This window comes from Oncorhynchus gorbuscha, linkage group LG13 (genome assembly GCF_021184085.1).
Source record: "Oncorhynchus gorbuscha isolate QuinsamMale2020 ecotype Even-year linkage group LG13, OgorEven_v1.0, whole genome shotgun sequence".
In the NCBI taxonomy this organism is placed as follows: Eukaryota; Metazoa; Chordata; class Actinopteri; order Salmoniformes; family Salmonidae; genus Oncorhynchus; species Oncorhynchus gorbuscha.
Window position 1 is genome coordinate 50,027,426 of NC_060185.1, and position 16,803 is coordinate 50,044,228.

Below are 16,803 nucleotides of genomic sequence, written 5' to 3' on the forward strand. Positions count from 1 at the left end.
CCACAAAATGAGGTGGAAACTGAGCTGCACTTCCTAACCTCCTGCCCAATGTATGACCATATTAGAGAGACATATTTCCCTCAGATTACACAGATCCACAAAGAATTCGAAAACAAATCCAATTTTGATAAACTCCCATATCTACTGGGTGAAATTCCACAGTGTGCCATCACAGCAGCAAGATTTGTGACCTGTTGCCACGAGAAAAGGGCAACCAGTGAAGAACAAACACCATTGTAAATACAACCCATATTTATGCTAATTTATTTTCCCTTGTATACCTTAACCATTTGTACACTGTTAAAACACTCTAAATATATATAATATGACATTTGTAATGTCTTTATTGTTTTGAAACTTCTGTATGTGTAATGTTTACTGTTAATTTTTATTGTTTCACTTTATATATTCACTTTATATATTATCTACCTCACTTGCTTTGGCAATGTTAACACATGTTTCCCATGCCAATAAAGCCCTTGAATTGAATTGAGAGTGCGAGGGAGGGCGCAAAGGAGGGAGGGCGCAAAGGAGGAAGGGAGCAAAGGAGGAAGGGAGCAAAGGAGGAAGGGAGCAAAGGAGGGAGGGAGCAAAGGAGGGAGGGAGCAAAGGAGGGAGGGAACAAAGGAGGGAGGGAGCGAGGGAAGTAGCGGAGGAGGCAGCGAGTGCGTGTTGATGCTGTAGGAGGCGTCAGTATGATAAGTATAGAGACGTGTGTGCTGCGCGGTTGAGACATCTTCACTCCCTCACCAGGGCAGGCCGTACTCACCGTGTATGTGAGGCTGGGCTGTATTTATAAACACAGAAATAATTTTACATTATCAAAGTGGATTCATTTTTACAACATTTTTTATTTTTGGATACATTTCAACTACAGGGCTTCAACTACATTTTCACTATTTAAAACTCAAATAATGAAAGGTTAAAGAAATACTTGGCTGTAGAACTGAAAATACTTGACTCAATTGCTGAAAATACTTAACTGATATGCGGGGTATCTTATGGTGACAAAGGCCAGGGGCTGTTTGTGTGTGTGGTGTACGTGTGCGCCTGTGTGTGTGTGGACGAGGGCGCCGGCAGAGGCATGATGTTATCATATGTTCCTGGACAGACAGAATGACCCTGCAGTGCCCACGCAGGAACCCCCTTTACAGAGCACTCTCACACGGTCAGGAGTCGGAGCAGCCACTGTAAAAGAACAACAACTATTCAGGGTTAGAGGGCATTAGTAAGGGTATAGTCTGTATTAAAGGTGGGGTCAGGGTCAAGGTACTGTACAAGTTAGGCTTGAGGATATGGTCTGGCACAGGACGGGTTTGGGTAAGGTTATGGTTCATGTTAACATATAGGGTTATAGTTAGGGTAAGCGTTAGGGTTAGGGTTGAACCGAGATCTGTACATGGCGCTAGGGTTAGGGTTGTGGTTTAGGCTAGGGTTAGGGTTGTGGTTTAGGCTAGGGTTAGGGTTTAGGCTAGGGTTAGGGTTGTGGTTGAGGGTAGGGATAGGGTTGAACCAGGATGTGGACATGAAGTTTGGCTTAGGTCCAGGATTTTGGTTGATTTTAAGATCAAGGAGGACTCACAGTATTGATTCCTCCGTCTTTGACCTCAGGGTTGTTCTCTGATTTATACAGGGCTGGGGAGAGGGGACACAAAACAAATCAAATCAAATGGTATTAGTCACATGCGCCGAATACAACAGGTGTAGACCTTACAGTGAAATGCTTACTTTACGAGCCCCTAACCAACAATGCAGTTTTTTTTAAACGAGTAAGAATAAGAAATAAAAGTAACAAGTAATTAAAGAGCGGCAGTAAAATAACAATAGTGAGACTATATACAGTGGGGCAAAAAAGGTATTTAGTCAGCCACCAATTGTGCAAGTTCTCCCACTTAAAAAGTTGAGAGAGGCCTGTAATTATCATCATAGGTACACATCAACTATGACAGACAAAATGAGAAAAAAAATCCAGAAAATCACATTGTAGGATTTTTAATGAATTTATTTGAAAATTATGGTGGAAAATAAGTATTTGGTCACCTACAAGCAAGCAAGATTTCTGTCTCTCACAGACCTGTAACTTATTATTTAAGAGGCTCCTCCGTCCTCCACCAGTTACCTGTATTAATGGCACCTGTTTGAACTTGTTATCAGTATAAAAGACACCTGTCCACAACCTCAAACAGTCACACTTCAAACTCCACTATGGCCAAGACCAAAGAGCTGTCAAAGGACACCAGAAACAAAATTGTAGACCTGCACCAGGCTGGGAAGACTGAATCTGCAATAGGTAAGCAGCTTGGTTTGAAGAAATCAACTGTGGGAGCAATTATTAGGAAATGGAAGACATACAAGACCACTGATAATCTCCCTCGATCTGGGGCTCCACGCAAGATCTCACCCTGTGGGGTCAAAATGATCACAAGAACGGTGAGCAAAAATCGCAGAACCACACGGGGGGACCTAGTGAATGACCTGCATAGAGCTGGGACCAAAGTAACAAAGCCTACCATCAATAACACACTATGCCGCCAGGGACTCAAATCCTGCAGTGCCAGACATGTCCCACTGCTTAAAGCCAGTACATGTCCAGGCCCGTCTGAAGTTTGCTAGAGAGCATTTGGATGATCCAGAAGAAGATTGGGAGAATGTCATATGGTCAGATGAAACCAAAATATATCTTTTTGGTAAAAACTCAACTTGTCGTGTTTGGAGGACAAAGAATGCTGAGTTGCATCCAAAGAACACCATACCTACTGTGAAGCATGGGGGTGGAAACATCATGCTTTGGGGCTGTTTTTCTGCAAAGGGACCAGGACAACTGATCTGTGTAAAGGAAAGAATGAATGGGGCCATGTATCGTGAGATTTTGAGTGAAAATCTCCTTCCATCAGCAAGGGCATTGAAGATGAAACGTGGCTGGGTCTTTCAGCATGACAATGATCCCAAACACACCGCCCGGGCAACGAAGGAGTGGCTTCGTAAGAAGCATTTCAAGGTCCTGGAGTGGCCTAGCCAGTCTCCAGATCTCAACCCCATAGAAAATCTTTGGAGGGAGTTGAAAGTCTGTGTTGCCCAGCAACTTCCCCAAAACATCACTGCTCTAGAGGAGATCTGCATGGAGGAATGGGCCAAAATACATACCAGCAACAGTGTGTGAAAACCTTGTGAAGACTTACAGAAAACGTTTGACCTCTGTCATTGCCAACAAAGGGTATATAACAAAGTATTGAGATAAACTTTTGTTATTGACCAAATACTTATTTTCCACCATAATTTGCAAATAAATTAATAAAAAATCCTACAATGTGATTTTTTGGATTATATATTTTTTTTCCTCATTTTGTCTGTCATAGTTGAAGTGTACCTATGAAGAAAATTACAGGCCTCTCTCATATTTTTAAGTGGGAGAACTTGCACAATTGGTGGCTGACTAAATACTTTTTTGCCCCACTGTACAGGGGGGTACCGGTACAGAGTCAATGTGCGGGGGGACCGGTTAGTTGAAGTAATATGTATATGTAGGTAGAGTTATTAAAGTGACTATGCATAGATGATAACACAGAAAGGAGCAGCGGGAAGGGGGGGGGCAATGCAAATAGTCTGAGTAGCATTTTGATTAGATGTTCAGGAGTCTTATGGCTTGGGGGTAGAAGCACACAATATTAAGGCTGAATATCACCTAGCTCACCTAAGTGTGTGTGTGTGTGTGTGTGTGTGTGTGTGTGTGTGTGTGTGTGTGTGTGTGTGTGTGTGTGTGTGTGTGTGTGTGTGTGTGTGTGTGTGTGTGTGTGTGTGTGTGTGTGTGTGTTGAAATACCGAATAGCTTGCGCAGCCTGGTGACACAGGCCACAAAGCCATGGAAAGGCAGGTGCAGCTCCCCAGAGCCAAACCTCTCCCACAGCAGCTGTATGACCTGGCCATCACACTGCACACCTAGCAGGAAGGAGGAAGAAGAGAGGAGAGGAGAGAATGATGAGGCAGGGATGAGAGGAAAGGGGAGAGAAATGTGTTATTATCCATTTAAGAGTGGAGTGGAAGGTAAAATGTGAGTGAGTGAATGAGTGAGTGTAAGAGGCAGAGAGTGAGAGTGTGTGTCTGTGTGTGTGTGCGCGTGTGTGTACACACCAGCAGCCTGGAGGGCCAGACTAAGCTCAAAGGGGCTCATAGTCCCTGAAGAGTCCTGATCAAACTTGAAGAAGATGGACTGAAAGAGAGAGAGAGGTCAATGAAGGATGGTTGAGTAGCAGTAGCTAAGTAATATCACTAATTATAAACCGGGTATTTTGGGTCCTGGATGATGATTGGCTGAAACAGCATTTCAACCATGTGTATATCAGACAACATACCTTGGGTATGATGCAAGAACACTTTTATGTTGCTAACCAGTTTATAGTTAATTTAGTTTAGTTGAGTTTGTTAATTCAACCATTTAAAAACACAAGGACTCATAAAACTTGAAAAAGCCATAGACGCACATAAATACAATCATGGAGGATAACACACAATGAAGTCTGGGACTTATTTCCATTGTGGTCCTCTTGAGACAAGATGGCTGGGTAAGATCCAACACAGTACGGCAGTGAAATTATCAAACAAAAACAGAGAAGAAGAACATTATCTCATCATTCCAGTTACCATGGCTAAGGCCAGTATCCAGGCACTCCCCTTTGCATCGTGGATAACAACAGCCCTCATCCGCTGTATATTGGCCAATAAACCGCACCCCCTTGGGCTTTATTGCTTAACATATTGGGTTTTGTACCTATAGCAGTCGTACCTGCAGACTGCGAAGAGAGGCCAGCACAGGCTCTGTCTGCTCTCGGGTCAGACTGCTACGCCCTCCAGTCTGACACGTGGGTTAGGGACAGCTCTCAGACACAGACAGAGGCGCTCAAAAGGAGCAGGGCCCGTATCCACAAAGCAAATCAATGCTGATCTAGGATCAGTTTAGCCTTTTAGATCACAATGAATAAGATTAAATGGACAAATCCTAGATCAGCATTCCTGCTCTTAGATGCGTTGTGGTCCTGGCAAGAAAAACAAAGCCAGTGAGATGTAAGGGGAAAGGTTGTGACAACTGGCCAAATAAAAGGATACTTCCTCTCCAAAGATGAGCTGTCTGCATGTCTCCAGTGGCAGCTGGTAGTCTTTCTCCAGAACTGAGAGAGAGGGAGAGAGGGGAGGAGTGAACAAGGCAAAGGATTGTAATGGTATATTTAAGCAATAAGGCACAAGGGGATGTGGTATACAGCCAATATTAGACGGCTACGGGCTGTTCTTATGTACGACACAACGCTGAGTGCCTGGATACAGCCCTTAGCCGTGGTATATTGGCCGTATACCGCAAACCCTCAAGGTGCCTAATTGCTATTATAAACTGGTTAGCAGTGTAATTAGAACACTAAAAATACATGTTTTGTCATACCGGTGGCATACGGTCTGATATACCACGGCTGTCAGCCAATCAGCATTCAGGGCTCGAAGCACCCAGTTTATAATAGCCATTAGGTTTCGCCTAGAGAAGTCATCTCTGTTTCCCCAAGTGTCTACCTGCTAGAGGAAACCTTGCTACTCTGCTCCCCCTACAGCCGTTTACTGGTACTGTACTGTAAGAATATTCCCCTCAAAAGAACCAACATACAAGAGTTGCACCCTTCATTACAGCAGTTTATGGAGTTCTGCAACACGGTTTGACTAAATTAACCTTATAATGACAACCTGAGTTCATGAATGATCTAACCTGAGTTAACCAGCTTCATGAACTCCTTAGCATTCAGCTTGTCATCCTGCCAAGGAGAGAGAACAGGAGGTTAAGACTGTCTAGGGGAGACATTTATCTTCTGTGGTTCAGTTAGATTTAGAGATGAGAGAATTCCTACCGGCCCCGCCACCTCATCAAAGGTCTTCTGTACTCTCTTGCGATCCTCTGGCAAGACTGGTGGCATTGACATGACCTGTGAAGGACACACACGCACAGACAGTTGGCTTGGTGAACTGGAGAGCAGGACTGCAGTAGAAGTAGACTTCAGTGAGGTTTAACTCACCATGAGGAAGCCAGTGGAGCAAGTGAAGTCTTGGGTCCTGGAATACAAGGAGGAGCACCATCAGTCTGTTACTAATTATCTTCATCATCATCATCCCCCACCACCCTCCTCTCTGTACCCCAGATTGTTGCCAGTCTTGGAGTAGACGCGGAGGAAGAATTCCGCGGGCTGGTTGGGACTGTAGGTGGAGGCCAGGATCACGTAGTTTCCTGGGTCCAGCCTCACCTCCCTCCACACAGCCCTACGGTGACAAAAGGCAAGAAGAAGAGAAGAACTTCTATTGACTGTTTTCATGAAAATGTGACATATTTGCCGTGAAGACTGGCTGCTGAGGTACAGTACCTGAAAGGCTGGTACACCCCAGAACTCCCCACAGGCTGCTTGAAAGAGAAGAAGCTCTGGTCCAGACACAGGCCCCGGAGCTACGAGAGGGGGAGCCGGGAGAAGAGAGAAGAGAAGGAAAGAGGAAGAGAGGAGAGGATAGAAGAGGGGAAGGCAGAGATAGAAAAGAGGGAGAGAAGGAGGTAGTGGTGGAGAGAGGGGGGGCAGCAGACATGGTTGGTAGATTAAAAGCCATGTCATTGTCTAACTAATGAAAATATGTAGTTTAAAAAAAAAAACTTTACAATAAAATACTCACCTTTGGAGGAACCTGCAGAAACAGGAAAGACGTCAGATTAACTGGAAATGTAGAACGTTCACATTCACAGCACATACAGGGACAACACATTCTCCCTCCCTCTCTCACCCTTTCTCTCTCACCCTGTAGATGTGGAAGGCGATGTGGAGGAAGTTGATTTTCTCCTTCTTTCTCCGGTCTTTCTGCAGTAGTTCCACCAGCACGGTGCACTGCTTTGCCTTCTCCTTCTGCTTCCCTGCCACCTTCTTCTCCCCCCGGGGTCATCTGTATATCATCATCATGCTCGGCAAGGACAAGCTGGAACTGGGGATTCTTCCAGAAGGATCCTATGAGAGAGAGAGAGAAAGAGAGAGACACAGAGAGGGAGGTGTAGAGGAGGGAATGTTGATAAGGAAGGTGGTAAATGACAACTGGATGAAATTACAAACATTCTGCTTTTGGAAACACACACACTCACGAGGGTAACTACAGCTCCCTCCTGCAGTGGAGCCCGATACCCAGGAGCCTTTGTGGGAGCTGAGGGTCCAGGCAGAGGGGGGGTCAGCAGGGGAGTCGGGGTCGGTGGATGTGTCCTCTTCCACTATGCGGTCAGGGACCACACTACACAGCTCCACTGTGTCAAACAGCTTGTTGAAGTCCTCCGCACGGATCCTGACACAGAGCGGATACACACTGTCAGAATGTGTTCGTGTGCTGTTGTTGCAAAGTAATGAAACTAGATGAGATGTTGAGTTAGAGTGAGAAGCATTTATTAAAGTGTCACTTCACAATGATTACAGTAGAGATTTTAACAACCACAATTGTGGACCACTCAAACCGTTTTGAGACACGAAAAGCAGTCATAGCCAAACATGGTACAGTATTTCATTTGGAGTCATCTATAATACGTTCAGTTATTATACATTACGTTATATATACACATGTATGCATAAACAAAAACAAAGTACAATAGATAAAAGGCGAGATTGGTCGATGTACACTGCCTTCAGAGGGTATTCACACCCTTTGACTTTTTCCACATTTTGTTGTGTTAGAGCCTGAATTTAAAATGGATTAAATGTATATTTTTTTGTCACTGGCCTAAACACAATACCCCATAATGTCAACGTGGAGTTGTGTTTTTCTAAATTTTAACAAATGAATAAATAATTAAAATCTGAAATCTCTTGAGTCGATAAGTATTCAACCCCTTTGTTATGGCAAGCCTAAATAAGTTCAGGAGTATAAATCTGCTCATCAAGTCACATAATAAGTTGCAAGGACTCACTTTGTGTGCAACAATAGTGTTTAACATGATTTTTGAATGACTACCTCATCTCTGTAACCCACACATACAATTATCTGTAAGGTCCCTCAGTCGAGCAGTGAATTTCAAACAAAGATTCAACCACAAAGACCAGGGAGGTTTTCCAACGCCTCGCAAAAACGAAGGGCAGATGTGTAAAAATGTAATATCCCTTTGGGCATGGTGAAGTTATTTATTACACTTTGGATGGTGTATCAATACACCCAGTCACTACAAAGATACAGGCGTCCTAAGTTTTTGAGGATAAAAAATAAATGGAATGGCGCTAAACACAGGCAAAATCCTAGAGGAAAACCTGGTTTAGTCTGCTTTCCATCAGACAATAACCTAAAACACAAGGCCAAATCTGCGCTGGAGTTGCTTACCAAGAAGACAGTGAATGTTCCTGAGTGGCAGAATTACAGTGTTGACTTAAATCTGCTTGAAAATCTAAGGCAAGACCTGAAAATGGTTGTCTAGCGATGACCAACAACCAACATTTCTGTATTTCATTTTCAATAAATTTGCACAAAAACAATCAAACATGTTTTCACTTTGTCATTATGGGGTACTGCATGTTGATGGTTGAGAAAAAAAAGCTATTTAATCCATTTTGAATTCAGGGTGTAACACAACAAAATGTGGAGTAAGTCAAGGGGTAAGAATACTTTCTGAATGCACTGCATGTGTATGTATGTGTTTAGGTATGTTTGTGTCTACGTGTGTTTGTAACCAGAACCTACCAGAACTCGCCGTCCTCACTGTTTTTCAGATCAATCCTTTTCTTCTCAGCAGCATCCACATCATCCCAGTCTTTACTCCTGCAATTACACACACAGGATTACACGCCTGTGTAATGACAAAATGAAACACACACACACACACAATTCCTCACTTGTCACTCCAGGGTCCAGAGTACTCCACACAGCCCCAGGGATTCCTCAGCCTCAGCAACAAGGCCTCACCAGCCGGCTTCTTCACCTGAACCACATATACACGCGCACACACATGCACACGCACACAGACAAACAATTATTTGAGCAAAATGAGAAAGTGGATTGTTTTCTGATCTTTAGCTTAGTGAAGCACAGTATGATACATACCGTGTCAGTGTCTGTGATGGCGTAGGCATGGCCCTTCACCAGTCCCTCTGCAGTCACTGTGCCTATCTCACGGTAGTTACTAGCCTGTGGAGATACACAGCACACAGAGAGCAACTCACCACAGGTGCTGCATACACAGTAAGAATCACACTTGCCATCACAGTAGCTATTGACGAAGGAGAGGTGTGAGGAAGGTATGCAGCTATGTTGGTACAGCATTCATCATAAAGTCTATGAGTCATATTTCTTCCATGGAAAGTGACAAGGGGATATCTAACTGAATGCATTTAACTGAAACGTGTTTTTCGAATTTAACCCAACCCCTCTGAATCAGAGAAGTGCGGAGGGCTGCCTTAATCGTCATCGGCGCCTGGGGAACAGTGGGTTAACTGCCTTGCCCAGGAGCAGAACGACAGATTTTTACCTTGTCAGCTCTGGGATTCGATCCAGCAACCTTTCGGTTTCTGTCCCAAAGCTCCTACCTGCCAGGCTACCTGCCGCCCCATCGGGTGTGAGTGTGTGTGTGTGCGTTCCTGCGTGCATGTATGTTCTGTACCTGTATGAAGCAGCTGAGCAGGCTGCCACGGGACAGGGCAGCAGAGAGGGCTTTCCACATGACCCTGGGGGCGCGGGAGGAGACAGGGAGGGAGTAGGCTATGCCCCCTGTAAAATCCTCCATAGCCTCTGAGATATTACCCCCCTTCAGACTTCCATATGACCCGATCAGCCTGCTCCGAGATAGAGGTAGTGGGAGCATGAGAAAGGGGTGTGTGGAGAGAAAGGGGGAGGAGAGAGAGTGGTGTGGGAGAGGAAGGACTTAGAAATGAGGGAGATACATTTTATAGATGTACATGTTCTGTCATTTAGCAGATGCTCCTACTCAAAGAGCTGTACAATAAACACATTCAAACGAGGCTGAGACCTCATAAGAGCAGTGTCAGTCACACAGCCAGACACACACGAACGCTCAAATTATGTACGACATTACACACACACACACACACGGGTGCATGGACGCACGCATACACACACACACCCCGGTTGACTGACTTGGCATAGGCTTTCTCCACCAGGGCGCTCCAGTACTCGTTACGGGTACAGGAGTAGCTGAAGAGCAGGCGACCCTCGCGTACAGGTAGCCTGTCATCCACTACCACCTCCACCCACTCACCATACTGCCAGAACTACACAGGGGGGGGGGGACATGGATGGAGAGGGAGGCATAAAGAGGGTGGACAGGGAGGGAGGGAGGAAGGATGTAAGGAGGAGGATGTAGGAAGAGACGGGGAGAGGGAGGGAGAGAGATATACATTTGATATCTTGCATAACAGTGGACAAGTACAAGCCTGCATCACTTGCCCATAAGCAAGGCTGTGTGTGTGTGTGTGTGTGTGTGTGTGTGTGTGTGTGTGTGTGTGTGTGTGTGTGTGTGTGTGTGTGTGTGTGTGTGTGTGTGTGTGTGTGTGTGTGTGTGTGTGTGTGTGTGTGTGTGTGTGTGTGTGTGTGTGTGTGTGTGTGTGTGTGTGTGTGTGTGTGTGTGTGTGTGTGTGTGTGTGTGTGTGTGTGTGTGTGTGTGTGTGTGTGTGTGTGTGTGTGTGTGTGTGTGTGTGCCCATAAGCAAGGCTGTGTGTGTGTGTGTGTGTGTGTGTGTGTGTGTGTGTGTGTGTGTGTGTGTGTGTGTGTGTGTGTGTGTGTGTGTGTGTGTGTGTGTGTGTGTGTGTGTGTGTGTGTGTGTGTGTGTGTGTGTGTGTGTGTGTGTGTGTGTGTGTGTGTGTGTGTGTGTGTGTGTGTGTGTGTGTGTGTGTCAGGGTAGTAGTTACCTACAAGTCTGTACTACACTCCCTACATAACCCCTCCAGGTCTACTCATATGTATCCCTTTTTCTCCAACCAATGCGTTAAGAAAATATGAACAATTAACAATATAGCTAAATGATCCATAGTACGACCATCTTAAAACAATTCCGTATGTAAACTTAGAACCCCCCCCCCCCAACCCCATGGGTAAAGCAATTAGAGAAAATCACTAAGGCATAACTCATGACCTCTATGAAGTTTTAATGCTTTTCGTGAGACAATGTTTTAATTATCAATCTCTTTAACCTGACACAATTGGCCCAGAGAAGAAGCCTTTGAGGCAAAAGTAAATTATTAAATGATAATGACGATAGGGGCAAGTGTGCAGAGACGAGAGCGAATGGGTTAGAGGTGTGTGCACAACGTGAGTGTGTGTGAGTGTGGGGGGGTAATTAAAGATCACCCTCATTGGTGAAGAGGTAGGGTGAGGGGGAAGGGGATCATCAACTAGATTTTGCCTCAGGATGATTTTTTGAGCGCATGGTCAGGGGGCCTGAACATTATTACAAATCATTTGTAGACTGCAAATTGACCACAATAAGCCCAAACAGATATAGTATTTGACTAAAACATAAGCATTTCAAACCTTGTTTTCAAACCTTGCTTGTGTACGATCACATTATTCATCTATTATACGTGGGAATACTTTGGAAAATATTTCCAAAATTAAAATCACTTGGAGCTGATTTGCTGTTGTTTTTATAGTAATTTATGTCCAACTATTAAAAAATATATACATAAAAAAATGTGTTCACCAGATTTGGCCCACGGCCTGCCAGTTGGGAAATCCTGATCTAGTTACACCACCCTTCTCCCATAACACACACTCTCTGTCATAACACACCCTTCTCCCATAACACACACTCTCTGTCATAACACACACTCTCTGTCATAACACACACTCTCTGTCATAACACACACTCTCTGCATAACACACACTCTCTGTCATAACACACACTCTCTGTCATAACACACACTCTCTGTCATAACACACACTCTCTGTCATAACACACACTCTCTGTCATAACACACACTCTCTGCATAACACACACTCTCTGTCATAACACACACTCTCTGTCATAACACACACTCTCTGTCATAACACACACTCTCTGTCATAACACACACTCTCTGTCATAACACACACTCTCTGTCATAACACACACTCTCTGTCATAACACACTCTCTCTGTCATAACACACACTCTCTGTCATAACACACTCTCTGTCATAACTCTCTGTCTTAAACACACACTCTCTGTCATAACACACACTCTCTGTCATAACACACTCTCTCTGTCATAACACACACTCTCTGTCATAACACACACTCTCTGTCATAACACACACTCTCTGTCATAACACACACTCTCTGTCATAACACACACTCTCTGTCATAACACACACTCTCTAACATCTCTGTCATAACACACTCTCTCTGTCATAACACACACTCTCTGTCAACACACACTAAACACACACTCTCTGTCATAACACACACTCTCTGTCATAACACACACTCTCTGTCATAACACACACACACACACACTCTCTGTCATAACACACACTCTCTGTCATAACACACTCTCTGTCATAACACACACTCTCTGTCATAACACACACTCTCTGTCATAACACACACTCTCTGTCTGTCATAACACACACTCTCTGTCATAACACACACTCTCTGTCATAACACTCTCTGTCATAACACACACTCTCTGTCATAACACACACTCTCTGTCATAACACACACTCTCTGTCATAACACACTCTCTCTGTCATAACACACACTCTCTGTCATAACACACACTCTCTGTCATAACACACACTCTCTGTCATAACACACACTCTCTGTCATAACACACTCTCTGTCATAACACACTCTCTCTGTCATAACACACACTCTCTGTCATAACACACACTCTCTGTCATAACACACTCTCTCTGTCATAACACACACACACTCTGTCATAACACACTCCTCTGTTCTTTTTTTATTTCCACCATATTGCAATCTTCAGTCCTACCTTTGCTTCTCTCGCTCTTTTACAAGACATGCTACTCTAATAAGATAGTAAGGAACATTCTCAATGCGTTCGCAAAAAGTGAGTATGCAGAACACATGTACACTGCAAGCTCATGAACCCTCCCCATGTCTTACCATGAAGTGGAAGATGCCAGCATAGGATTCTGTCAGGCTCTGATTAGGTGGTACCACTTTAACAAAGAGATTGGGGTGCATGGTAAGGCAGGACAGGGCAGCCAGAAGCCAACAGTCACCTATTAGAAAAAGAAAGAGACAGGTCAAAGGCAATATGCATGTTAACTAGCAGTATAGGTTTGATTTGATTTCGATTGATTCTACATGTATATTTCATTTCAAATCATTTCCTGGGGCTTGTGGGAGATATGCCACTGCAGCGTTCCCACACTCACACTTTCTCCCTCACAAACACACCCACATGCACACACACACACACAAACATGCCTGTACACACACAGACCCATTCCTCTCTAACCGTAAACAGCTGCTCTGTGTATTCAAGTAGAGGAAAGAAAGAGGTGTTGATGATTGACGCACGTATGCACACACACACACACACACACACACACACACACACACACACACACACACACACACACACACACACACACACACACACACACACACACACACACACACACACACACACACACACACACACACACACACACACACACACACACACACACACACAAGGAATGCCACACTGCCATCAGATTCATCACACAAACCTTGAGGACAAAATGAACCAAGCAACAAGAAAGCAAGATGAGCATTCTCACCATTTCACACAAATCAAAAACAGACTGGGCATCACATGAAAAGCGGTCACAAAAAAATCACAGAGTTATTTTTACGGGAGAAAGAGTGTGTGATCACAGGGTCCCGACTCCCTTTAGACCCACAGATACTCCGAGGAGGTTGGGACTGGGAGACTGGGAGGTGGGAACACGAATGTCATCCCCCGATCCCCCTGCCATTGGGCAACGTGTTTGGAGCGGAGGCCCTGGGGCGATGTGGAGGGGTGACATATTCAGTGTGATTGATAGTGATCCTCCAGAATCACTGAGAACCTGAACCATACAGAGAAGAGACCCAGGATCTCTCAAGCCCATTCCCAGGAGAATAGGTTGGGAGAAGTGAGGGCAATCTGGTTATACAGGAAAAGTGTGAGTTGGAGTTAATTGTCTACGAGTTACTGAAATGATACTCCATCCTATGATGTTTCAAATACACACACACAGACTTACCCAGCTGGCCCTGGCAGATATCGGTGGTACACGTCGTGTCCTCCACAAACACAGCATTGGCACTGATCTCCTGCAGAGAGAGAGAGAGAGAGACAAGGGGCAGAGTTCAAGATGACAGTTTACCCTTACCTTTTCTCTGAACATGCTCCATCAGATCAATCTACCTTCCTCGGAACTAGACCACACCTGACAGTGAGTCAGCACAGGTGTAGCCCACAGCACAGGTGTAGCCCACATCTGTCCAAGAGCAACATCCCAATTGTACACAACTAGACCTACTCATATCCTCATCAAACTCAATGCATAAGGTCAATATAAAAGTTAGAACATAGGCTGCAGATGTCCGTAAGATAAGCATGACTATCATGAGTAAGAAACTGGACTCGTGCAATATACAGGTAGGCTATGTTTATGAGCGTGACCACATGGCTGGCTATCATGTAGACCAGTGGTCACCAACATGTCGATCGCGACTGGTCCATCGTCAAGGTATTCCTACTCAATAACCAAACATTCCTATAGAAAGGCTTCCGCGCCCTTTTTTGTTATTCCTGTTGCGCTGTTGATGGTAGATGCACTTGATTCAAAAGCCCTACGCACTGGGTAGTCAAAGTGTTCCATTTTGAAACATTTCATTTGTCTGAAAAGACATGGCCGGACAACGTCACCCTGGCGGACCGGGAGATCTGTGGCTAAATCGAGTGCGCCTCTACTGCGCTGGCCAATCAGATAGAACAAATCACCGTGCCTACAGCACTCACACCCTGGCCACCGCAACGTTTGATATTAGCCTATGTGAGATGTAATAACTTTTAAAACGATGACCAGAGAGAGACTGTCAAAGAATACAGCAAATAGCTGCTGTTCCGAGTGAGTTCACGTGTACGTGTTTATTCAGTAGTGTCAAAACGTTTTTCATGTAACACTATTTTAAAACAAAACGTGCTTCTCCCTACATTCACTGGCGCTGCAGCTGCAATGTAGCCAAATGTTTTATTATCATTTCGTCCTGTCTATTTTAATTTCAAGGAATATTTCACTTCCTCTGTTCTGGAGAACAACATGAATTTGTGCATGAGGCCGAGGCAGTGTGACTTGAGTTTCGCCATCAGGTGGAAGAAGGTGTCCCCTCTCTCTGGTCAGTCTCACCAGAGGAAAGGAAGGAGAGCAATGGGTGGTGAGATATCAGGGACTCTGCTGCTCTCACCCTCCGCTAAAGACTAATGCCGGGTTCAAAACAACTCGGAAAACGGAAATCTCCCGACTGCAGTGTATTCAAGACAATTGGGAACTCTGGGGAAAAAAATCTGACTAGGAAAAGTCGTGTTTAACCGTTTTCTAACTCGGAATTCCAAGTCGGAAAATTTAAAACTCCGACTTTCCGAGCTGAAAATCACTGATGTCATGATTTGAAAGCACCACGACCATCAGATGCAGCTAACATCACTCCAGTCAAATAAAAATGTTAATCATTTCAGTTGCTACACAAACTGAACTATTTTGTTATCAAAACTCCTCGAGTTTTAAAATATAATATGGTCAGAGGAGAACAATATTGGAAGGCCAGGCATATAGCCAATATGCTGTGATCATGTATTAGGCCTACTGCATAAACCTCATTCCTACAGAATAGTTTTTATTAGGTAAAACATTCTGTGCGGTAGACCTCGACTTGCTTTTTGACTGCGAAAGTGATCTCGACTCACTTGATGTAAACATCGATAGGACGGTAGCCTACCTTGGGTCGCAGCCACTTGACCTCCTTTTTGGGGTCTGGGTCGGTAGGCATACCGATGGAGCTCTGGTCCGGGGTGAAGGTTGGGTCAGAGAACAGTGAACCGGATTTAACGCACGCATCTAGGAGGGCTACATAGTGCTGGTCCCGAAATTGAACAGGGTTGGCAATGGAACCAGTTGCGAACCTCCGAGTCTCCATTTTCAATGGTAAAGTTGAGATCAAAATAGCAAATGTCTATGCTTATTTTGTGGGGACTTGTACAACAATCCCAGTTCTTAAATACACACACACTCATTCACCCGTATGGAGACATACGGGCGTCTCCCTTAGTCGAACCATTCCAGCAAGGCATGCAGAGCCTCCGGGAAGTTTGGAAAGGTCCCATTTATTTAACACTATCAACGTCAATTGTGATCAAATCAACATAATTTTACCCACATTCAATGCAACATACTGAAACAAAACGAACTATGCCAGACTTAGTGTGTGTGTGTGTGCCCAATTTGTAAGTCGCTCTGGATAAGAGCGTCTGCTAAATGACTTAAATGTAAATGTAAATGTGTGTGTGTGTGTGTGTGTGGGGGGGGGAACTTTATGGAACTTTCCACAACTTTCCACAAATTATACCCGCCTACACACGAGATTTTGCAGAGCGCATCGGAGTGGGATTCAATTGCATTGACTGGCACAAGCGAGTAGATTACTCTTGTGTTGAGATCATAAGCCCCACCGGTTTTGTTGCCTGTTTTGCATTTTATTTTAGCGTTAATTCGTGTCACATATCAGTTTGCAAAATAAAGCAGCGTACAAACACTGTATTTTTCTTGCTTTCTTGAGT

The 16,803-nt window shown here is 44.5% G+C and overlaps 1 protein-coding gene across 1 annotated transcript; it reads right to left on the minus strand.

Moving 5' to 3' along the window:
* Positions 1 to 831: 831 nt before the first annotated feature.
* LOC123993090 (calpain-9-like) lies at positions 832 to 16,506 on the minus strand. The gene is given in 23 exon segments (XM_046294871.1): positions 832 to 1,188; positions 1,583 to 1,635; positions 3,820 to 3,936; positions 4,129 to 4,207; positions 4,781 to 4,849; positions 5,101 to 5,162; positions 5,744 to 5,789; positions 5,883 to 5,957; positions 6,048 to 6,084; positions 6,166 to 6,288; positions 6,390 to 6,469; positions 6,688 to 6,699; positions 6,810 to 6,912; positions 6,914 to 7,013; positions 7,145 to 7,338; positions 8,716 to 8,793; positions 8,868 to 8,953; positions 9,076 to 9,159; positions 9,632 to 9,803; positions 10,126 to 10,259; positions 13,095 to 13,213; positions 14,228 to 14,297; positions 15,966 to 16,506. Coding segments are annotated over 23 exon segments (2,118 nt in total). The 5' UTR covers positions 16,164 to 16,506; the 3' UTR covers positions 832 to 1,161.
* Between the last annotated feature and the right edge of the window lie 297 nt (positions 16,507 to 16,803).